Source organism: Panthera onca, chromosome B3, assembly GCF_046562875.1.
Source record: "Panthera onca isolate mPanOnc1 chromosome B3, mPanOnc1 haplotype 2, whole genome shotgun sequence".
NCBI lineage: Eukaryota > Metazoa > Chordata > Mammalia > Carnivora > Felidae > Panthera > Panthera onca.
In genome coordinates, this window is record NC_138344.1 from 4,936,236 (window position 1) to 4,961,115 (window position 24,880).

General features: G+C 43.8%; 1 protein-coding gene across 1 annotated transcript in view; it reads left to right on the forward strand.

The window, feature by feature from the left end:
• Window positions 1-705: 705 nt before the first annotated feature.
• The window catches only part of IQGAP1 (IQ motif containing GTPase activating protein 1), a 101,347-nt gene continuing 77,172 nt past the window's right edge, over window positions 706-24,880 (forward strand). The window contains exons 1-2 of the mRNA XM_078449048.2: window positions 706-857; window positions 2,637-2,736. Coding sequence (XP_078305174.1) covers window positions 803-857; window positions 2,637-2,736 — 155 coding nt within the window. The 5' untranslated portion in view covers window positions 706-802. The remainder of the gene's footprint in view (window positions 858-2,636; window positions 2,737-24,880) is intronic.

Here is a 24,880-nt window from a genome sequence, read left to right on the forward strand (position 1 = left end):
TCAAGTACGCGGTGTGTGTGTGTGGGGGGGGTGGTGTTAAGCCGTTCTAATCTGGTGACGAGGGGCGAATCTGGAGAGAAGACTGAGGCCAGGCTGCAGGGCTGTGCCTCCCTTATGGCAGTTTGGGTCCTGCTTCTGTTCCTCAAGAACACTTTGGGTCACTGCAAAGGACGCCTTCCTGGAGCGCTTTGGTGCAAAGGAGTTTAGCTCCACCGGCAGGGGAAAAGAGGAGGGGCCATGGTTTTTATTTCAAGCCTTTTTTTTTTTTTTTTAAACTTTTATGTGCTTTTATTTAACGCTGAATTTAATCCCGGTCCATAAGCTTTTGTTTCTTCTGGAATATCTTTTTCTTCTGCGCAACCTCCTCTTCTAGTTTAGGAACAATATGCTGTTTCGGTTAGGCGGCGTTCTCTGTCCCCGAGGTGCGGTGGGGCGGCGGCCGGCAGGGCAGGGCTCCAGGGCGGGGGCCGCCTTTCCCGCGGAACGAGGAGGACCGCGAGCGCCGGGGACGGGTGGGCTCCGCCCCCTTCCTTCCGCCTCCTGAGGGCGTTACCGTCAGGGGCGGGGATTGGGCGGGGCTGAGCGGCTCGGGCCCCGCCCCCACCCCAGCTGCCTTCGGCGCGGCAGGGCGAGGCGCGGCAGGGCGGGGCCGGAGGGGCGGGGTCGGATGGGGCGGGGCCGACGGGCGGGGCGGGGCCTCAGGGAGCAAGGCAGCCCGCGCACTCTGCAGGAGCCGCAGCTGCCGTCGGCCGCGCCTTCAAGGTCTCACCGCTTCCTCAGCAGAGACCCGGGCTCGGCCGCCATGTCCGCCACGGACGATGTTGACGGACTGGGCGTGGTCCGGCCGCACTATGGCTGTGAGTGCGGGGCTCTGCGGCGCGGGGGCTTCGGGGCCGGGCTCGCTGCCTCCGAGGCGCCTTTTTCCCGGGGGGCTCGGGCGGGCGGGCGGGCGCGGCAGGGCGGCTGCGGGCCGCGCGGACCCGGAAGAGCCGGCCGGGCCGGGCGGCGGGCGGGAGGGGCGGCGAGGCGCGCGACCTGGGCTCGGCGGCGGCGGGGACGCAGGCGGCCCTCTTCGCCTGAGCCCGGGCGCCGCGACGCGAGGGGCCCCACCCAGAGCCTCCCGCCTCGCAGCGCCGCCGAGATTTGGGGGAGACGGCCTAGGGTGAGGTGGCAGGAGGCCGGGGCAGGGCGTGTCCCGGAGCGCTGGGCTCCGCTCGCGCTTCGCGGGGAGGCGCTGCCCCGGGTGCCGCCTGCGACGTGGACCCGGGGTCGGGACCTGCGGGGGGCCCCGGGCCAGCGGAGACGTGCGGCCCGGGGCGGGCCACTTCACCTTGCTCGGGCTTCGTTCCCTGGTCAGGCTTTCAAAAATTAAAACAGAGAGAGAGAGAGGAAAAAAAAAAAAAAAAAAAAAAAAAAAAGAAAGAAAAAAAGAAAAAAAAGAACCCCTGTGACTTCCTCATTTTTCCGAACCTCGTTTTCTGTAGCCGTCCAGGGGACGGCACTGAGCTTGTAGGCGGCCCAGCTACCGCTGGCCGCAGGAGGGTCCTTTGGAATCCTGAGATTTCGTTTTTCTTTTCTCTTGTGAGAGTGATGGTCCGTTTTTAGGACAATTTCACTCAACAGTTATGTGTGAGGGATTGTGTCACGTTTGTGGAATTAGTAAGAGCAGGCCCTGCCTGCCAAGAGCGTCTCAATCAGAGAAGGACAGGTGTACGAGCTAATGATAGAGAGGTGTAAGAAAGATAAAAGATGCTGAGCCAGCCGGGCAAAAGCAGGAAGGTGGATGTGGCGGAGGGGTGGGGGGAAGGCAGTAAGAACGCAGGTAGTGACACGTGAACGGAGCTCTGGCGGATGCTGCGTGAGGTTGGGCAGCGTGGGGTCAGAGAGACAAGGCTGGGGGAAAGAGCACCAAGGGCCCGGAGTGGTGGGGGCCGAGCGGGGTAGGGCACACAGTGGTGGGGAGAGGGAGAAGAGTTTCCAGAAGTAGTTGGGACCAAATTGGAAAAGGCCTTGAATGCCATCCCAAGGAGTCAGAAGTCGATGCCATACCCCGGGTGCCCATGAAGTTGGCAGATTTGAGACAGACTGCCTGGGTTGGAATCCAGGCCCGGCAACCGCTTATTAGCGGTAGAGCTAAGAGCACCCGGCCTCAGTTTCCTCATCTGTAAAATGGGAGTGATAATCAGAGCATTGTTGTGGGACTTCCGTGAGAGAATGCATGTAAGGCGTTGCACATAATTACCGCCACTTAGTTCTCAATGACTGCTGCCTTGGGTTATTAATAAACAAGGGGAAAACAACACTCTCAGCTCTGTATTGGGAGAGAGTCTGGTAGATAGACCAGAACAGAGTTGGGCCAAAATCTCAACTCAGTATTTGTCAAGTGACAACAAACTTGTACTAAAATTTCGTACAAGTCTGTATGATGACACTTTTAACAAAAGGGTAAGACGAATGTAGTTGAAACCCCCTAGTTCCTGTTTTAGGAAAGTCCTCGTAGTGCTTCTGGCCATCCACACGTCCACAGGTTACCCTGACCTGCCAGGTGACTAACAGGAATTTGATGCCGTGGCTTTCTTTTATCTGTCAGAAGGGTTACAGATTCTTGTGTTTACATTCTTCCTTTCATGTTTTAGCTGTCCTGGATAATGAGAGACTCACTGCAGAGGAGATGGACGAAAGGAGACGTCAGAATGTGGCTTATGAGTACCTTTGTCATTTGGAAGAAGCAAAGAGGTAAGGATTGGCCGGCTGCAGAGAAGGGAGCTGTTGTGATGTGAACACAGATAAAGATCTCTTTGAATATGTCCTAGGTGTGACTGTCGGAGGCTGGTAGTTTGAAGGAATAAGTATAGGTAGGGTATTTATTTGCGGGAACAAGTGGCCTTGATAGCAGCTTATCGTGAAACTCTGATGGGCGCTTATGTATTCTGAAAAATTCCCAGATCTGTGTTTGGTTTTATGCGTATCGTGCATGTTTTGGGGCACTACGCGCTGTAGGGGAGAATAGCAGTTTGTGGGGGTTTTTTCCCCAAACTTTTCTTTTGCGTGTGTCTTTTTAAATAGGCTCCATACCCAACACGGGGCTTGAACTCAGGACCCTGAGATCAAGAATCACAGGCTTTATGATTGAGCCAGCCAGGCGGCCCAGAAATAGCATTTTGGTTTTTTTTGAAATAGCATTTTTTGAAGTTTAAAGTTCTTAGCCTGGTGTTTCACTCGTTTTGATTTATATATGAATTGGATTCATTTTCCTCTTGGTAGGACTCTGGGGAAAGGTCCACCGGTTTGGCAGTATTCAAAGTTTACCGGAGTCACCATCCTCTGCATTTTTTGGGAAGTGAACGTATAAGGGCGGTTTTCCCTTTTCAGATGCTGGGACATCTGGTGGTCTTACTCTTAGAGTGTCTATTTGCTATCAGTGGTTCAGTTTTGTTTTGGTGCTGGTATTCCTTTGCAAGGCCCCAGGGCAGATAGATATAATTACAGATCTTGTTTCCTACGTGTGAGCTTTGGTGGAAAAGGCCAGCATGGGGTAATGAAAGGTATTTGTGATCAAAGTCCAATGAAAATCAAGGATGTTTCAGTAGTGTTAACAAACAAGAGTATTTTTGTTTTGTTAATTCTGAGGCTCTTAAAACACTTTTAGGAAAGTCCAGAGAACAATACAACAAACATCCATGTGTTCCTGAAGTTACAAGTGTTAGCCTTTCAGCTCTTTTCCTTTTCCTCTCGAAAGACATGGTCCCTTTTGTGCACCTCCCTGGTTCTGTTTTCCTTCTTCCGTCCCTGGGACTCTCTAACAGCATTCTGATGTCTTGAATCCAGGCTTCTTTGCTGAGCTTAAACCTCTTCCCTTAGACTGGGTACAGGGGGGGCGGTTAGTGGTGATTTAGGTGGGGAGAATGATAATAACACTTGTTTTTCTAAATAGAAGGTTAGACAGCAGGAAGTGAATATGTGATTAGAAAAGAGGAGGGGCGCCCGGTGGCTCAGTCGGTTAAAGGACCCACTCTTGATTTTGGCTCAGGTCATGATCTCGGTCCCGAGATAGAGCCCCACATCAGCTCTAAGCTGAGCGTGGAGGCTCCTTGAGATCCTCTCTGCCCCTGCCCTGCTCGCTCGCTTGCTCTCTCTCTCTCAAAATAAATAAACTTAAAAAAAAAAGAAAAGGGGATGTTTCTCATATGAAGTGTGTAAGGGCCCCATGGAAAAAAAAGATTAGGTCCCTGTTACTTAAACTGTGGACTAGATCTAGTTTTGGAAAGTCAAAGAATTTGAAAGCCGCAGCTGGAATGAGAGGCCATCCTGTGTCTCTGTTGCGGTGACCTGGGGATGAGAGGGAAGAACCCCAACTCCCTTCCTTCCTCCATCCAAGGCAGTTCTGCTTTTGTTTTAAACTTGGGTTTCCACAGTAAAATTCCCTTTTTACAGAGCGTCTTGGCTACCACTCCCTTGCCACCGCTACTCTAGTTCAACGCCTCTTCCACTTTAACCATTTCATGTCAGTGAGGAAGCTGAAGCCTGAGTCTGCATGGTCTACTTGTAGTTTTCTTGACTGAAGATTAGTTTTTTGAAAGGCAGTCGTGCAGTGGTTCTCAACCAAGTGTGTGCATTAGGTCACCCGGGGAACTTAAGAATACAGATATCTCGGCCTTACCATAGAGACTCTGATTCTGTAGGTCTGGAAGGTCCAGATACCTGTATATCTTATTTAAGTTTATTTATTTTTTGAGAGAGAGAGCGAGCAGTGAGCGTGGGGTGGGGGCAGAGAGAGAGGGAGAGAAAGAATCCCAAGCAGGCTCTGCACTGATAGCACAGAGCCTGATGCAGGGCTCGAACCCATGAACTGCGAGATCATGACCTGAGCCAAAATCAAGAGTCGGACACTCAACCGACCGAGCCACCAGGCGCCCCTATACCTATATATTTTAAATGGTTCTGGGGGCGCCTGGGTGGCTCAGTCGGTTAAGCGTCCGACTTCAGCCAGGTCACGATCTCACGGTCCGTGAGTTCGAGCCCCGTGTCGGGCTCTGGGCTGATGGCTCAGAGCCTGGAGCCTGCTTCTGATTCTGTGTCTCCCTCTCTCTCTGCCCCTCCCCTGTTCATGCTCTGTCTCAAAAATAAATAAACGTTAAAAAAAAAAATTAAAAAAAAAAATGGTTCTGGTGGTTCTGATAGGCTCCCCCTTAGTTGAGAAGCAAGATTTAAAATAGTTTTAGAGCTCTGCGTTATGATAGCCTGACGAGAATGGTGCTTTCTATCACATTTCCTTCTTTGCGTATTCTGTCTGCTCATTTCCATCTGCTCTAGGGCCGTTCTTTTCTGTTGGGAGTTTTCCCTCAACCCTGAGATCCAGAGTCGGACTGAGCCACTCAGGTGTCCCTCTGAGGTGTTTTTTCCAGAATAGAAAAGTAGCCCATTTCCTTTAACATCCATGATCACCTGCAGTGTTTTTTAGTTGGCTACTTTTGCATACTTAGGAAGTGACCGAGGAAGTGAGGCATTGGTGATACTCGTTATTTTTTATGCTTTGGGTTATAAGGGAGGGTATAATAGTGGCGTATTGTCCTTTTGGCCTGGCATCGTGGAAACGTGCCTGATTTATTTTAGGGAGGCAATCCCAGGATGCGGTGGTGGTTGTTGTTGAAAGCTTTGATTAGAAAATCAAGTTGGGAGCGTGTATTTAGATTTTACTACCAGAGGGGGCTAGGAAGAAGCCTGGGGTGCCCTGCAGAGAATAGAAGACTGGGATCCCTACTGGCCGTATGAAGCGGCTGCTGCCACCCTTAAAAAGCGTTTGAGGTAAACCACGGACAGATCACATGCTCTCCCGTCGTAGCTGGGGCTTTAGCTCCCGTTGTGTTTTCTACCCTGGTGAGCCGGGCTGTCCCCGTGTGCTGTTGGCGCCCCACTTTCCCCTCTAGCGCAAGCCCAGTTTGCCTTTTTGGATCGGCCCCCATCCTGTTTCCTTCATCACCTCCACCCCTCCCGAGTTGGAGGAGCCCCAGGGTCTGGAATTTACACCCCTTCCAAGTCCAGGAAGAAAGGTCGGAGAGATCCAGGAGAGAAAAGGTTTCCCCCTTCGGTTCTATTTCTAGTACTGCTACTCCTCCCCCTGGAAGCTCCACCTTGGAGTACAGTGGCTCCATTGTGTATCCCAGGGCACTCCATTTTCTCCCGTACCTGTAACAGAGCTCTTCCCTGGGAAGAGAGGAGATTGTGTAGAGAGGGTGAAGACGGTGTGTGGAGACAGTGAGTGCAGGGGTGTTTGTAGAGAAATGAGGGTGTGCTGTGGGTTCATGTTTCCCTGAAAGGTTGAGTGGGAAAATTTAGGAGTGATTCCGTGAAAGTGTGCACCTAGAGTGATTGGGAATAAGAGAATAGATTCTGCTTTCCCCTATTTTTTGGAGAGTAGCTTTAATATGGAAATTAAGTTACTATTTTAATGAAATATCTGAGGATTCAGGGCTTTTTGTTACGAGCTGCAGAGCAGACCAAGGACTTGAAATGTGGGTTTATTTTTTAATTTTTATTTTTTAAAAAAGTTTTGATGTTTTTATTTATTTTTGAGACAGAGAGAGACAGAGCATGAGCAGGGGAGGGGCAGAGAGAGAGGGAGACACAGAATCGGAAGCAGGCTCCAGGCTCTGAGCCATCAGCCCAGAGCCTAACGCGGGGCTCGAACCCACGGACTGTGAGATCGTGACCCGAGCTGAAGTCGGACGCTTAACCGACTGAGCCACCCAGGCACCCCAAAATGTGGGTTTATTTTGATCTTTTTGCCTGTTCTGATTGTCTTCACATTTGTTTGGTCTGTGGAATAGCTGTATGGTAGAGACGACTAGCATTTTCACTTAGTTGAGAGAGGCGAAGTGTAAACATGTGAGCTACACTAGGCGCTCAGGTCTCGGAGAGGAGAAAGTGATACAGAGAAGGATCAGAATGTTCACGTGAACAGACCCAGGAAGAGAACATATCAGGCCGGGCAGGACGCGTAGTCTGCAGTGAGGAGAATGTATAAATGGAAACAGGAGAAAATTCAGTTAGTTTAAAGGTCACAGGAAGAAAGTTAATCCCAGCACTCTCTGGGGTTGAAGGTTAAGGGTCCCTTCTTTCAGAGGCTTGCTGTAATGCCCTTTCAAGACCTGTCATGGGCCACCTTTCTCTTGCTGTGTCCATACGCTACCTGAAGGGGCAGGGCATACCCCCCCCCCCCCCCCCCCAGCACACCCCCAGCCCCGTGTAGAAGGGAAAGCAGGGCTCTGGCTGGTTGGAGACTGGCAGAGACTTCGCATTGTTAACAAGAGCATGGCACTAAACAGGCACTCTTCCTTCTGTAATTTAGGGGAATTGAAACAGTGTCTTGGAAAAAAAGCAGTTCTTGAGAACAGATTCTCTTTTGTGCATATGACTTTGTTGTTGGCATTGAACATTTTCTAGGATGGGCTCTTTAGATCTCTACATGGGAGCAGAATTCAGTAACATCTGGATATATCCAGGCTGGCACACCATGATCATGAAAGCAAGTTAAGGATATTTAAGATTAGGCAAGAAAAAAAAAAAAAATGGGTAGGTGAGGGGATTCAGAAGAACAGTACCTTACCCATCAGCCTCTACCATTCTCAAATGGAGGAATATCCCTTCATTTTTTAGGAGGTTGACCTATGTTTTCCTTTTACAGATGAGAAAACTAAATTGCCTCATGAGACCCTGTGTGAGTCAGAGGGTCACATAGATATAGCTACTTAATGGCACATTGGGACTACAAGCCGGGTACATTCATGTATTCATAATTAGCAAGGTGAAGTATGGGGTGGGATTTAGTCTTAACTCTGAAAATGATGATACAGATGGAAAACCTCACTTCCATTTTCTGAAACTTACCTTGGTGCACCTGCCTTGGACAGACTCAGAGGTAAGAAGTTGGTTGCATTTAAAAGTGCCTTTATTGGGGCGCCCGGGTGGCGCAGTCGGTTAAGCGTCCGACTTCAGCCAGGTCACGATCTCGCGGTCCGTGAGTTCGAGCCCCGCGTCAGGCTCTGGGCCGATGGCTCGGAGCCTGGAGCCTGTTTCCGATTCTGTGTCTCCCTCTCTCTCTGCCCCTCCCCCGTTCATGCTCTGTCTCTCTCTGTCCCAAAAATAAATAAAAAACGTTGAAAGAAAATTTAAAAATTTAAAAGTGCCTTTATTAAAGTTGTTCAAGCTGAGAGTGCCTTTTGCACAAACGGAAGGATTAGTTCCTACTGTGGTCAGAAAAGCGTTTTACTGCTTTTTACCCTGTGGTGTAGCTGAGACACTCAGCAAAATTTACAATGAAGAAATATGGAGAGTAATCTGGTATGTATTAGGCAGTCAGCTATCGTTGGTACTAAGAAAAGTCATACTACTCATAATACTGAGTAATTATAAGTATTATGAGTAATCTCATAATACTTATAATTAATTAAAACAGACATTTAAAAAACCTGAAACATTTGGGGCACCTGGGTGGCTCAGTCTGTTAAGCGTCCAGACTTCAGCTCAGGTCACGATCTCATGGTTTGTGAGTTCAAGCCCCGTGATGGGCTCTGTGCTGACAGCTCAGTCTGCTTCGGATTCTGTGTCTCCTCTCTCTCTGCCCCTCCCCCACTAACACTCTGTCTCTCTCTCTCTCTCTCTCTCTCTCTCTCTCAAAAATAAACATTAAAAAAAATAAACAAACAAACCTGAAATGTTTTAAAAAACTTGGCTGTTGGGATATGCGAAGTGGGATATGCGAAGTGAAAAGAGTGAGGATTTTCAGTTTTGGCAGGTGTGATTTCTGATTCGGGTTTAGCAAGTTGTTTAACTTGAGGGAGTGAGCCTAAATCTGTGCTTTGCAGAATGGAGATACTCCGCATCTTCTGGAGGTGCTGTGAGGGCTAAGTGCCTGGCATCGTGGCTGAAATGCAGCGGGCACTGGGTAAATGTATTCTTTATCCTGGCCCTTGGGGCAAAAGCAGATTTAACGTAAAGGTGATGAGGCATTAGTAAACTTTTCTGGAGAATTTTCTGGGCACTTTCAAAGTCCTAAAGGTTTGTAGCCTTAGTGTTTTCACTTCAGATTTAAGCTTGTGTTTCACAGGAAACTCAAATAAGAAGATACGTCTAGGGAGTTGGGGTGGGGGGTGTGAGAAGACTTTTTCTTTTCTTTTCTTTTTTTTTTCCATTAAATGTTTATTTATTTGAGAGAGAGGGAGGAAGAGCGGGCTTGAACTCGGGGCTCGAACCCACCAATGGTGAGATCATGACCTGAGCCAAAACCAAGAGACACTTAACTGACTAAGCCACCCAGGCACCCCAAGACGTTTCCTTTTTATTTTAGTGCTCTTCGGTAGATTTAAAATGCTTTTTACAAAGATCATGAATTTTATAATAAAGAAAAAAGAAAGGGCCTGAGTAAAAGGAAAAGTTGCAGATAATTTTTAGATAGTTGTATTCACAAATTTAGATCTTTTAATTGCTATATCGTTGTCTTAATTACTATTTTCAGTGGTTACATAACATCCATAATTTATTTAGACTTATTCCAGTTTAAAATGATATTGCTTTGATTGCTGGAAAGTTTAAACGTTTTTCCCACGTACTTGTTTATCAATTTTATTTTGGGGCGCCTGGGTGGCTCAGTCGGTTAAGCGGCCGACTTCGGCTCAGGTCACGATCTCACAGTCCGTGAGTTCGAGCCCCACATCAGGCTCTGTGCTGACCGCTCAGAGCCTGGAGCCTGTTTCAGATTCTGTGTCTCCCTCTCTCTCTGACCCTCCCCTGTTCATGCTCTGTCTCTCTCTGTCTCAAAAATAAATAAACGTTAAAAAAAATTTTTTTTTTATTTTATTCACATTGTGGATGAGGTTGTCTAATAGAGTCATGATGTTAACTTTCATAAGCTCTCTTATAATATGGTCAACCTCCTGTTGTATTTGCTACCAATATTTTCTCTTGATTTGCCATTTTGGTTTTTCACTGTACAGAAGTTTTATTTTTTCATTTTGTTAAATTTCTTTAAGATTTTATTTTTAAGTAATCTCCACATTCAACGTGGGGCTCAAATCTACAACCATGAGATCAAGAGTCACGCACAATACTGACTGAGCCAGCCAGGTGCCCCTGTACAGAAGTTTTCAATTTTATGCAATTCAAATGTTAATCTTTCTCTTTGCAATTTCTTTGATCAATTCAAAGCCATAGTTCAAATTCTCCAAAGCCTTGCTAAAATGTGAAGTCTTATATTGTTAGCTTTTTTCAATTTAATGCTTAATTTTTGTTAGGAATCTAAGTCTTTAAATCTCATGGTGTTTGTAAATTATTCTGTCATTTTAGGGGTGCCTGGATGGCTCAGTCGGTTAAGCATCTGACTCTTGATTTAGGCTCATGATCTGATGGGTCATGGGCTTGTGAAACTGGGCCCCTCATTGGGCTCTGTGCTGATAGCACGAGTCTGCTTGGGATTCTCTCTCTCTCTCTCTCTCTCTCTCTCTCTCTCTCCCCCCCTTCCTCCCCTCCTCCCCTCCCTCCCTCTCTCCCCCCCTCTCTCTGCCCCTCTCTCTCTGCCCTTCCCCTGCTCACACCCTCACACTCAAAATAAATAAATTTTATGCAAATTATTCTGTCATTTAAAAAAAAATCCCTCTTGTTGCCTTTTTAAAAAATACTTATCTTTTTTTTATTAAAAATTTTTTTTTAAATGTTTATTTATTTTTGAGACACAGCATGAATGGGGAAGGTCAGAGAGAGAGGGAGACACAGAATCCGAAGCAGGCTCCAGGCTCCTAGCTGTCAGCACAGAGCCCGACATGGGGCTCCAACCCACAAACCATGAGGTTGTGACCTGAGCCGAAGTCGGACGCTTAACCGACTGAGCCACCCAGGCGCCCCAAAAAGTACTCATTTTTGAGAGCGAGAGAGAGCACGAGCTCACACAGGCGAGGGAGGAGCAGAGAGAGAGGGGAGATACAGAATCTGAAGCAGGCTTCAGGCTCCCAGCTGTTAGCACAGAGCCCCATGCGGGGCTGGAACCCACAAACCTCGAGATCATGACCTGAGCTGAAGCTGGGTGCTTAACCAACTGAGTCACCCAGGAGCCCCTAAATTATTCTGTCACCTAAAAATAATTTTTTTACAACCTGTTAGCAATCAATGTCTACTTTGTCAAATATTAAATTAAGTACAGTTCTATTTCTACACTCTTCTTTTATGGTAAACTATATTTCATTTTTCTTGAGAAAATGTGTAGAACTTAGAAACCTCTAAAGCTGGCTTGATTTTAGCTCCATGACAAATGACTTTTTTCTGTTTTGTTTTTGCCTCACGATTTTCCATGATTTGAAACTTGTGGAGTTCTTCTTTCTTAAAGTTTCCTTGAGTTATATATTAGAGTTGATGTTGGCTTAGTAATTTTGCCTGTAATGTGGAGACTCTTGATTTATATTATCTTTCTGGTTTGTTTGTTTTTGTTTTGTGTTGTGTTTGTTTTAGCTCTAAGGAGTTGTACCTCTAATAATTAGTTCTGACTCATTAGTTCCGTCTTGGGGTACCTGTTGGTAGGTTAGATCTCTGTAGTTTGTTTTATGGCTATTCTCCATTTTGTCTGTTTATGTTAAATCAGGACTAGATATGTGTCCCACATCTATCTTTTGATTTACTGGATTTTTCTACTGTCTTGGTTTTTTCCCCTTTGGTTCTGTTAATGGTAGTTTCTTTGTCTTATTGCAGTTTTCATTTTGGACTGTTCACTCCTTTTCCCTCTCTATTCTTGTTAATAGATTTAATGGTCTCTAGTTCATGGAGAATAGTGTGACACATATAGCATTCTTTTCAGGTGGAAAAAAGGAGGTTGGAGCCAAGAGTTGGGTTGAATACTTTACCAGTTCCCCTTATTTTCAGTAAGTCTCAGAGTGGGTGTGACCACAGGAAACCAGTGTTAAGAGGCCGGCTAACTGTATAGATTGCCCCCCCATCAAGATTGGGAAAGTCTAATTGGGCTAAGTGGGCTATTTATTTGACTGAATTTGGCATTTATTTCTTCTAGTCTTAGAGTCAGAGTAACAATCGTGTTTGTATATTTTAATGTTCCCCATGAAAGAATAGTAAAAATGTATTTGGGGACCTAAGTTGGCATGTTCTAGGAATTTAATTTTCTGGCTTTGCATGATGACCCATCTCTGATTTCTGCAGAATTTCTTCTGCTTCACAGTTTAGCGATTTGGGGATATCTGTTGGTAGCAGGACCTATTCTGAACTTTTTTAAGCCATGCGGTATTTGATGGCTTCTGGTTATTTCCAATTGAGACTGCTAAATAAACCCCTCGCAGGAAGTATTTGTGTAAGAAAGTGCTGGTAGGCAAAGTGAGACCATTCGGAAGTGATTCATATGACCGGGACTGTTTGTTTAAAATTTGGGACCTGGTTGCTTAGAGACCATATCTTTGAGCAAACTGAGTAAAGTGACACTCGAGTGCACAAGTTCTGTGTCCCACCTGACCCAGTCAGGACTGTGCCGCTTGGTTTTTCTTCGAGATGAGCTCCTGCTATTCCGATTGATCCCTGTGCTTTGACAGAACATGAATCAAAAATCTTAAACATATAAATGAAAGATCTGGTTAATGTTTTATTTTGAAGAGAAAGTTTGCTTGCTTAAGCTTGAATGTTGTTTTGAAATTTTTTCTTAAAATTCTATGTTGGGAAGAATTGTTATTTTCCAATAAGGCATTTTATTATAGAAATCTCAATACTTCAAATACTTCAAATAGGGTTACAACGGTTAAAGGGAAACAAACACCCCCCTCTCCCCCCCCAAAAAAAACCCAAAAAGCAAAACCAACCCAAAACTCAAGCCTGCAATTTGCCAGGACATCATGATATAAAATATTTTCTGTCTGGGGCATCTGAGTGGCTTATTCAGTTAGACCCCCAACTCTTGATCTCCGCTCAGGTCACAATTTGTGGCTCCTTTGGTCGAGCCCCACGTCGGACTCTGCACTGACAGTGCAGTGCCTGCTTGGGATTCTCTGCCTCTCTCTGCCCCTCCCCTGTCCGAGCTCTGTCTCTCTTCTCTCAAAATAAGTAAATAGACATTAAAAAAAAAAAAAGATGAAGAACATTGTTCTGTCTGCCCCGAGATCATCATGTTCCTCTGCCTCTTCACCGTCATTATCAATACCGTGTATTGAGCACTTATATGAGAGTCGCTGTGCTAAGCACTTGGTATGCATTAGCTGATTAGCTGATTCGTGTGATTAGCTCTTCTTAAAGAGGTGCTTATTCTTATCTGCATTTAACAGAAAAGAAAGCAAAGCTTGGAGAGGCTGACTTGCCTGTCTAGTGAGTGGCAGAGCCGGATTTCAGTTCTGGCAAGTGCCCAGACCTGGCAAGTTTGCTGCCGCAGTACCACTGCTTCTAAAAATAATGACAGCGGCAGTAACTGCCTGTAATTAAGTACTTTACACACAACATTACTGCGAGATGGGCATTATTTTTATTTTGAAGAGGGGAAAAAATGAATTAGTATCGCTTGTCTGCTGGCCTCGTGACTATCTGTGGGGTTCAAGCCCAACTTGACACTACTGCTGTTGACCTCTATAGGCACGGAAGGGGCGACATTGAAGTCCACCATTAAATCTGCTGGTTCCCACAGGTGTTAATTGCCTACCTGTCTGATGGGCAAGCCTGCCCACTTACTGCAGAGTCTTTTGCCTGCCACTCTGACTGTGTGAGGACCGTTCTCTGATTTGTCCCGTAGCTTTGTGTCTAACTAGTGTTGGACTCTTTTTTTAAATTTTTTTTACTTTGTTTTATACTTGTTTTATTTACTGAAGAGCTAAAGATAGTGATGGACGTACATAAGTAGCTGTTAAATGATTGGTGAAAGATTTATTCATGCTAATAAGAAATGTAGTAAACATAGGGGTGCCTGGCTGGCTCAGTCGGTGGAGCGTGCAACTCTTGAATTTGGGGTCGTGGGTTGGAGCCCCACAGTGGGTGCAGAGATTACTTGAAGTAAAATCTTAAATATAGCAAACGTAAAATCTTAGCTAAGTGATTTTTATAGGTATCTGTGATAAATGTGTATGTTTAACTTTTTTGACCTAACTCTCGCTCGGTAAGATGATTTCCTTGGAAGGGGGAGTGGTTGCAGCAGAGGTGATGTAGTTGAATACGGTGACTTTGGGGAGGCCAGAGAGTTCTGGTTTGGCTTTCATGTTCATAACCTGGGATTTGCTTGTGATTCCGCCTAGAAAGGCATGTCTTCTTCCCAGTTGCTTGTTTTTTACATAATGACCTCATGCAGACAGGAGTGGCAAATTGGATTGGAAATTGCCTCGGATCGTTTGGCAAGAACTGTATTTTTTGGTGTTGTGGGTGGAGGAAAGTCCTGTCTAAAGGCCTCTATTTCTTCTTTACTCAGAATACCTTCCTGTTGACTCATTGGAAATCATAACGAAAAGCAGAAGGAGCATTGGAGAGGCAGCTGCCAGCCCAGGGCTTGGCTTCTGTTGGGGCAGATGTTTGGGAACTAAGAGGACTCTGGCTTTAGGAAAAATTGTGAGACTTTTATAGTAGAAGGGAAGTAACTATTATTGTGATAGGTACTATCCATAAGGTAGAAATTATCCACCTGTTTCTAGGGATTATTAATCTGCAACATAAAAAACAAGGTATATAGTTTAAAAATTATTTATTTTTGACAGGGGGAGGGAGGCTTGGTTGGGGAGGGGCAGAGAGAGAAGGAGATAGAGAATCCCAAGCAGGCTCCATGCAGTCAGCACAGAGCCCAATGTGGAGCTCAAATCCACGAACCGTAAGATCATGACCCGAGCTGAAACCAAGAGTCGACACTCAACCGACTGAGCCACCTAGGAGCCCCAAGATATTTTCTTGAATAGGGTTAGTGTTCCTACAAACTGAAGCAGAAGGAACTAAAGTACAAAGGAGGGAATGAGACAAAATTAGAAGAGGAAAAATTGAAAAGAAAGAGGAAAAAACCTGTGATTATTGAAGATAGAAAAATGATATAAAAATAAAATTTAAATACAAAAAGCCTTACAGTAGAGCAGATCATTTCATTACAAATAACACATACATATCAGATGACCTCTAGATAAGCTAAAAGGAAACAAAAGTTACTTACTACTTGCCAGGACTATTGTAACAAAATGTTTTTCTGCTCTGAAGGCATACTGTTATGTCATTAGTTTGGACAATGCTTCTTAATCATTGATTGAAAAGGTGGTGCCCAGCAGTGGTTTGACTTTGGGGATTTCCTTTAAAAACTTGAGAAGTCCCACAAAAATATTCTTAGGCAGATTTTAGTTTTTTTAATTAAAATTTTATTCTTAATCATTAAAAAAAATAGATAATACACGAACATGATACTTAGAGGCTATGCTAGGATATATAGTGAAAAAAAAGTCTGTGTCCCAGCCATTTCGTTTTTCCCCAGTTGGAACCACAGTTATGAATATGTGTCTTTCATTATTCAGTGCATATAAATCCTAGTCACTTATTTCCTTGTCATATTCTGCTTTCCATCTCATAACTTACTCCACGTGAATACATCAGAGTACCTCATTTTTGTCTTCACAGTTGCATACTTTTTCAGTGTATAGATTGAACCTACCAGTGCATATTTTACCCCACCTTTTGCTATTCTAGTGTTGTAGTTAGCAACTTTGTATGTATGTCATCTCACACTTTGGGGGTATTGTAGGATAAATTTCTAAAAGTGGGATTTCTAAGTCAAAGGGAATGTGTACATTTAGGTTTTTTTTTTTTAATTTAAAAAAAAATTATTTTTGAGAGACAGAATGTGAGCCAGTGAGGGGTAGAGAGAGAGGGAGACACAGAATCTAAAGCAGGTTCCAGGCTCTGAGCTGACAGCACAGAGTCTGACGGAGGGCTCGAACTCACAGACTGTGAGATCTTGACCTAAGCTGAAGTTGGATGCTTAACCGACTGAGCCACTCAGGTGCCCCAATTTTGATAAATATTGTCAATTTGGTCTGGAAGTTGTACCATCCGTAATGTATAAGAGGGCTGTTTTACCCATAATTTCATCAACCTGCAGTATTACAGTTTTTTTAATATTTGAGAATTTCATAGGTGAAAATGGTATTTCATTGTAGTTTCATTTTCAGATTATCTAATTCTGAGTGAAGCTGAACATCTTTTTTGTTAATTTAACTTTTTTTTAAATTTATTTTTTTAAGTAAGCTCCACACCCAGTGTAGGACTTGAACTTACTACCCTGAGATCAAGAGTTGCATGCTCTACTGACAGAGGCAGCCAGGTTTCCTGAGGATCTTTGTTTAAGAGCCATTTGTATTTCCTTTTCTGCCAACTGTTTTGGTAGAATCCTTTGCTCATTTTTCTGTTGAGTTTTTTCTTACTGATTTGTAAGAGCTGTTTATATATTGAGGGGATTGATGCTTTGGATGCCACATGTGCTGAAAAGAATCCAGTTTGTCCTTTAAGTTTGACTTTAAGGTTTTTAAAATAATTTAGAATTTCATTTCATTATTATTTTTGACAATTTAGAATTTTAAAGCATGTTTGATTTTATAAATTTTTTTTCTTTTTAGATTTTAGGCTTTATGTCTTTTTTAGAGTCATTTATACCAGTACCATACAAAAACATTCCTCTGTGTTTTCTTCTAGTATTTTTAGGATGTAAAGAGTTTTAACATGTAACCCCTTGATCCATTTTGAATTTTTTTGGTATGAGGACTAAAGTAGAGATCCTGCTTTATTTACTTATTTTCTCTAGATGTTTGGATAATACATATTGAGCATCAACAATGACTCTCTGATGAGATGTTCTGTGTAGTTTGCCTTGCTGTCTAGTCTTTGAATTGAGATCTTAATTTTTTTTCAGAACAAGGCAGGTTCAGCTGTTGAGACTTATTTATTTATTTTAAAATTTTTTGAGATTTAAAAAAAATGTTTATTTTATTTAAAAAAAGATTTTTTTTAACGTTTATTTATTTTTGAGACAGAGAGAGACAGAGCATGAACAGGGGAGGGTCAGAGAGAGAGGGAGACACAGAATCTGAAACAGGCTCCAGGCTCTGAGCTGTCAGCACAGAGCCCGACGCGGGGCTCGAACTCACGGACCACGAGATCGTGACCTGAGCCGAAGTCGGACGCTTAACCGACCGAGCCACCCAGGTGCCCCAAAAATGTTTATTTTTTGAGAGACAGCACAGGTGGGTAAGGAGCAGAGAGAGGAGACAGAGGATCCAGTGTAGGCTGTGTGCTGACAGTAGAAAGCCCGATGTGGGGCTCGAACTCATGAACTGGGAGATCATGACCTGAGCCGAAGTCGGATGCTTAACCGAAGGAGCCACCCAGGCTCTTCCAACTGTTGAGATTTTTGAAACATAAAAATACCATTTTAGAGAAACTGCCTAGAATTTTCCAGAGTACTTTGAAGCAGGTTGTATTGTGCCATAAAAAACGACTAATCAGTGTGTAATGAAGTTGGCATTGAGAAAACAGGTTTTGGATTAACAGCTTTGGCATACAGACTGTGATGAGATGAATCAGCTTGCCAAAGTAACGCAGTTTATTCTTTGTGTTAAAGGAGAATACAGTTTGGGATTTGGAAACTGTGCGGCTGACTAGATTTGACTGACTGGATAGCCTATTTGACTATATAGGCTTTTCATCGTGGGTTGTAAGTTCCGAATCTCAAAGGGAGAAGATAGCGTAAGCAGGATTTCTCACCCCTCGTTTCCTCTCAGACGCTTCTCACAGACTTTCTTGCTTAGAACTAGTGTTCCCGAGTACACTGGTTTGGGAAGCACTGTTTTTGTGTCAGAATAATGGATTTGAGGGACTATTTCAAGTGACAATTTGGAACATGTTCCTGGTTAGTTCTCAACTGTTATATGTTTTATCTGTAGTTTCTTTCTGTTCTTTGAGTTCTGATGTTCTCAGCTTAGAGAGCTTAAATTGAAGCCATTACTGTACTAACTGGGTAGGTATAATTGCTAAACTGTCATCAGTGATCTTTAAGGCATTGTGCAGAACTGGAGTGTGGTTTTTAAAAGTGGAGGAGGGTGGGGCACCTGGGGTGGCTCAGTTGATGGAGCATCTGATTATTGGTTTTGGTTCAGGTCGTGATCTCATGGTTCGTGGGTTCAAGCCCCATGTTGGGCCCTGTGCAAACATTACAGGGCCTGCTTGGGATTCTCTCTCTCTCTCTCTCTCTCTCTCTCTCTCTCTCTGCCCGCCCTTGTGAGTGCATGTGTGCGTGTGCATTTGAGCTTTCTCTCTCTCTCAAAATAAATAAAAAAGTAGAGGAGGGCAAATGTACTAATTATTAAAAAGGAAAAGAAGATAATCATAAATTCTAGTCTAACGAATTAGTCTGGGGCAGAATTCCTAGCATATTGTCAAGTAGATGAGCACTTAGGAAACAAGTGATGCTTAGGAGTCAACCAGGGCTTTCTGAGACAAGCTCTGTCACATTAAGATCATTTCCTCTTTGACGACAGCGTCACCAGATTGGTGAATCAGAGAAACACAGTAATGTCTAGATTTCAGTAAGGCGTTTGCAAGTGTGTCTTGTGATACATTAGTGACAGGTTTGACAAATGTGGACTAGATTGTAAGGCAATTAAGATTTGTAGCCAGTTGAATAAACCATATTCAAAAAGAGCTGCTAGATGAGGAGTAACTGCTTAATGGGTGCGAGCTTTCTCTTTGGGTGGTGAAAATCTTCTGGAATTAAGTAGTCATGGTGGTTGCACAACATTTTGAGTATACTAAAAAACACTGAATTGCATACTTGAAAATGGTTAAAAGTGGTGAATTTATGTTATATGAATTTTATCTCCATGATAAAAGGAGCTGCTAGGTTTTAAAAGTTCAAAGAAAGCTCTCTAGGGCACGTTACAGATAAAACATTTTTCTTGGGGCTTATCAGTGATGTGTATTGATTAAATTTGAGTGTGACTTGTTGCTGGAGGGATGGTTAATACACTTCATGACAAGTTCTGCATTCAAAATACCCTGAATCTAATGAGATTTAATAGTAATAAATGTGACATCCTACATTGGGGTTCAAAAATGGAGTGTTTAGGTACAGGATAGAGTAGCAGCATTTATGGCAATAGCATTAGTAGGAAAAAAGAACACAATGAAACAAATCTGTGTTGTTTACCAGTTCATTAATAGAAATGTGGTGTATGTCCCTTTGTCCTCTGTACTCATCAGAGGCTAACAAGTTCATCTTCAGGTCTGGAGGCCATACCTTAAGAGGGACCTTGATAGTCTAGAGCAAGGGTGATAGTTGTGTGATGGGATTCTTTGACACCCACAGCAGGCATTGCTGATAGATCAGAATCCTTAGAAAGTGAGGAACCCCATCAGTGGGTGTTGGTGCATTGGTTGAGACATGGTTATTGTTCAAGGACTCATGCATGTTGAATCAGCTTGACCAGGATAGTAAAAGGTCTATAAATTATGATGTATGAGAAATCCTTGAAAGGACTGAGAGTATTTAATATGGAGACAAGATTTAGGGGGACTATAGAAACATAGAATCTCAGAAGTGCAATCTTTCACCCAGTATAGGAATTCATTCAACTGTTAACACTTTGCCTATATTATTAAAAGATCTGAAATATGGAAGAGGGGTTCAATTTATCACGTGTGGTACCAGAGGAACAGAACCAGGCAATGGAAATCTGCTTAATTTGAGGAAGAACTTTATAGCAATAAGAAATTAAAAAAAAAAAAAAAATCTGCTTTGGAAAAATCCATGTTGCAGAAGATTTTCAAGCATAGACTATGTAACAATTGATGGAAGATTATGTTCTAACCTAAGTACTTTCCTGAGTTACTTCAAACAATTTTTATTTTCATCTCCTGTGTTATTCAAAGTTTTTTTTTTTTTTTTTTTAATGTTTATTTATTTTTGAGAGAGAAAGAGAGAGAGTGTGTTTGAGCAGGGGAGGGGCAGAGAGGGAGACACAGAATCTGAAGCAGTCTCCAGGCTCCGAGCTGTCAGCACAGAGACTGGTGTGGGGCTCGAGCTCACAAATCACGAGATCATGACCTGAGCCGAAGTCAGATGGTTAACCTACTGAGCCACCCGGGTGCCCCAAAGGTATTTTTATTTTAAGTGATAACATTCTATTGCTCAATTTTTTTTTTTTCCCCTTGGCATGGCTAAACCAGTTGGGAAAAGCACTTCCAATAAAATAAAACAGGTAGAAAGCATTTGTGGTTCCTCGTTGTGCAGGACTCTCTAATATAGAACTGGAAAAGATGGCAAATGGCAAATGCTTATTAACCCAGTCCTGTCCATAGGGGCGTTACAGATTAATTGGACAGATAGGGCATCACCATTTGAAAAAAAAAAAAAAAGTTACCTAACATCAAAGGTTGGAAGGTCCAACTAATGTCACAAGACAATATAAGATTGCCAATGAAACGATGCAGTTAAATGTGTGAGAGTTTAGACGAGGGAAAGATTATTTTATGGCTGAGCTTTGCAAGATAAGCTGAAATCAGATAGGCAAGAAGGGAAAGCAGAAATATACATATTTTTTGTGTTCCTTTAGAGATGAGACTGCCTTTTTCTACTTTTTGGTACCCAGGAGCACTCCTTCCACAGTGCTTTTCCACAAAGTAGCTGCTCAGTAATATTCAGTTAAATTGGTGCAAAGCTGTGTGGAGTGTGGGGTTGGGGTGGTTAAGAGAATTTCAGCATTGTGGGATGAGAGCTTAGGATGATTTTTTTATTATTACTTGGTTATAATTGAGACCAGTGCTATGGTCCTTAAGCAAGAGGGAAAGAACAGTTTGTTATTCAGCAGTTATTTTTTGAGCACTGTACTTGAAAGGTAAATCAGAAAAGGATTCCACCTTTATGTACTTAAATAACTATATTAAGAGGTAAAGAGGTACAAAGTGCCAGTGGAAAGTTTAGAGGAAGTTTGGAGGAAGGAGAGATTATTTCCAAGGGTAGATCATGGAAGAGTGCATGGAGGAGGTGACTTTTGAAAGTAACATTTGAATTGTCAGATGGGGAAGGCCAATCAAAAAGCTCTTACCAAATCTTTATTCTTAGTAGTCGTCTCCATCCTTAACTTCCCATATTACAGCTTGATGACCTCTCTTTATGAACTCTCTCAATTTCTCTGGCCCTAACAAATTTATCCCATCTTATTTAACATGGCAGCTTGACCTTCCCCATAGCAATGGGAGAAATATCTTTCTTCCTAAGACTCCATCTTCTATGTGTGGTCTGGATCATATTCCTTTTTGTCTTCTAGGGTTCATATTCCAGGATTGTTTTCTTTTCTTTTCTTTTTTTTTTTTTAATGTTTGTTTATTTTTTTTGGGGGGGGGGAGGGGCAGAGAGAGAGGAAGACACAATCTGAAGCAGGCTCCAGACTCTGAGCTGTCAGCACAGAGCCCGATGTGGGGCTCAAACTCACAAGCGTGGGATCATGACCTGAGCTGAAGTCATTCGCCTAACCGACTGAGCCACCCGGGCACCCTTTCCAGGATTGTTTTCTTAACTATAACTTAAACTTTTTCCTGTTGATTCTTTTCTCTGTAGCACATAAACATCCTCACCCATTCCAGATCTATTCCCTTAATACTAGACCCTCCTCTGATTATTGTATTATCCCTTCTTTTCTTCCTTCAGGAAGAACTTGTCTTTACTCCCCGTACCCACTTCTTTATCCTAACTTGTGTGGGTGTGGTTTGTGTACCCTTCTTTCCCCTACCAGATTTCTCTTCCTGGAATGACTGATGACCTAATTGTTATGTCCATTAGAAAATTTTCAGTACTTCTCTTAATCTCTGTGGCATATGACACTCTTGTCCATTTCATGAAATTTTCTTCCTTTTAAATGGGTATCTTTTTATACTTTTTGAATTTTGACCTATGTATATATATATTGCCTATCTATGAAAGTAAATTCAGGGGCCCCTGGGTGGCTCAGTCGGTTGAGTGTCCAGCTCTTGATTTTGGCTCAGGTCATGATCTCACAGTTGTGGGATGGAACCCTGCCTTGGGGCTCCACACTGTGTGTGGAGCCTGCTTGGGATATATTCATTCCCTCTCTCTCCTGCTCTCTCTCCCTCCCTCTTCCCCACACCTTCTCGCCCTCCCCCAACCCCCACAGTCAATCTTTCTCTCTAGAAGAGAAAAGAAAAAAAAAGAAAAGAAAAGTAAATTCAGGTAGCATCCACCTCCTCCAGGAAGCACCCACCACCTTTACCCTAGGTCTGAGTCAGGTACTCCTCTCGTGTTTCTACCTGTCCCTCCCCACCCCTATCTTTATAATATGTTATCAATGCCTTATACTTTTCTCTTCCCTAACATACTGTGAGCCTCAGAGGGCAAGGATTATGTCCTTAATGATTAAGACAGTTAACCCGTCCTCCTGACATGTTCTCACTGAGTACTAGGTCTGAAATTTAAGTTTCAGACCTAGTTCTTGCTCTTAGTGTTCAGACCTAGTACTGGCTCTACAGGCTCTCCTTGGTCTCCGGGGCTCTGGGGGGCTCTAGCAGCTGCGGCAGTAGGCTGAGATGGCTGGCTCAGAGCCTCGCATTTGCAAGGAAATGGGTACCTGTCTTCCGCCTCCTAGAGGACTCTCACCTGTGTCTTTCCCCAAGTTCTGCTCAGGCCGGCAATGACTAGGCTGCAGCTGGTGAGACTTAGTATCATCTAACTCAGTTTGAAGATTTTGTTTTCATTGAAGGTTAAAAGGTCTTTCACGCCTTGTGATACGTGGTAGAGATGGACGGGTAGATCAAACGTGGTAATGTTTCGCCAGGCTCTGCATCTGACGATGTGGTCTGGGAGTCAGCAGTTAATCCTGTTAATGCAGGGACTTTTTAGAAAAACTTCTTTGAAGTAATAATTTACATGCCATAAAGGTCTCCCATTTTTTAATGTACAACTTAATGAGTTTTAGTAACTTTATTGAATGGTGCAACTGTTACCATAGTGTAGTTTCCATCACCCCAGTAAGAATGGGGACTCTTGAAATATAACAGTTAGACGTTTAATTTTGGCAAGTAGACTTTACATAACTTATCCAATTTAGCAAAGACTAAAACTATTTGCTCAGAGATGTTTAGGTTAAATAAGTTATTACTTAAGAAGAATGGCCTCCTGGGTAGCTCAGTCGGTTAAGCATCTGACTCTTGATATCAGCTCAGGTCATGATCTCACAGTTCATGGGTTTGAGCCTTGAGTCTGGCTCTGTGCTCTGAGTGCAAAGTCTGCTTGGGATTCTCCCATCCCCTCCCCACCCCCCCCCTTCCCCTGCTTGTGCACTCGTTCACTCTCTAAATGAATAAGAGAAGGAGGAGGAGAAGAAGAAGAAAGTTTCTTTTCTGTTTCTCATTCATTCCTATAGCTATTCAGATTGGCTTAATTTATACTCAGAAGTTTCTTTTAAAGCAGATACTATCAAGGTTTCTCACGTGCTTGCATGGCTTGGGAAACAAGCCTTTATAAATCTTTCTTGCCTGGATTACTGCCAGTACTTCTTAGGACTGTATCCTTACCCATTCTTCCTCCTCACCCTACTGCTTAGAGTGATCTGTCAAGTTATATCTGGTCATTTCATTCCTGTTTCAGATCCTTCAGAAGGTTTGTGTATTCTCTTCCCTTGGCCTATGACTTGTTCTCCCCACCTAAACACTACCCCCCCCCCCCCCCCCAGTCCTTCAAGACCTAAATGTCATTTTCTCTGGGAAACTAGCCCTAATTCCCTTCCTCTTCAGGTGGTGAGTTCTTTATCGAATACATTCGTTTCTCTCAAGACTTGTTCCTGCCACACTGGATTATAATTTCTAGGTATTTCCAGTGCCTGGATGGTGCTTAGATAAGTTAGGGTCTTAGTAGAATCCTAGTTGCAAGGAAAGACTGCCCAGCTTGGGAGGTTTTCAGCCGCGAGTAACCCTGGCATGAGGGAGCATCGGCTCTGCACGCCGGGTGTGGTAACCGGAGGAGCGGAGGAGCGGCTCCTGGAGGAACCGAATCTCAATGGTGTGGAGCGTCAGTTCCGGCATTGGTCTGTTCCCCTTCTGTATTGCACAGAGCTGGAAACCGCTGAAGTCACGTGCTCTGCAGAACTCGTTCAACTCGTTTCCTCCTCACAGACCCCTAATTCTGAGTCCCACCCTGATTCTTGCCTCCGTATGCTCTAGGTCTGGGCTTGTTTTAGGGCTTACCACACTAAGAATTCTCTGAATAGTGATTTCTTTGTCTTGCTGCAGGGGTGGAATGGGTAGGGCCAAGTATGAGGTTCCTGTGACAGCTATCACAGGACAAGGTAGGCAGGTATTAGGCAGGTTACTAGGTGTCAGACTCTAGAAGCAGGTTTATTTCTGCAATCTAGCTAATTCGTGCACGTACTTGTAACACAGATACACGGCTACCGTTACTTAGAGTCTGTTGCTTGTATGCATTCTCTCATTTGATCTTCAGAACAGTCTTATGAGACTAGGTGTTTTTGCAGACAGGAACCTGAAGCTCAGAGAGGTTAGTTAGATTACTAGTCATTCTTGCTCATTCTTATTTCCTTCCTTCATTTCTCACGGAAGAAGTGGGTATGTTCCTGTCTATAACGAGCTGCCCCCTGTACTGTTCAGAACCTTGCCTTCTTTATTTCTTGTATCTTTAGTCCCCTGCGCACTTGTTCCTTTCTTGCGGCCTGCAAATAACTGCCTCTTCGTGAGTCATCAACAGAGAGAGGTGCCACCACCTCACATCTACCCTTTCTCCATTCCTCCGATTTCTCTCACTTCTTCAACTTCCCGAAAAAGAAGTCTACTTTGGCTGTTTCTAGTTCCCCACTTCTACTTACTTTCCTAGTGTAAT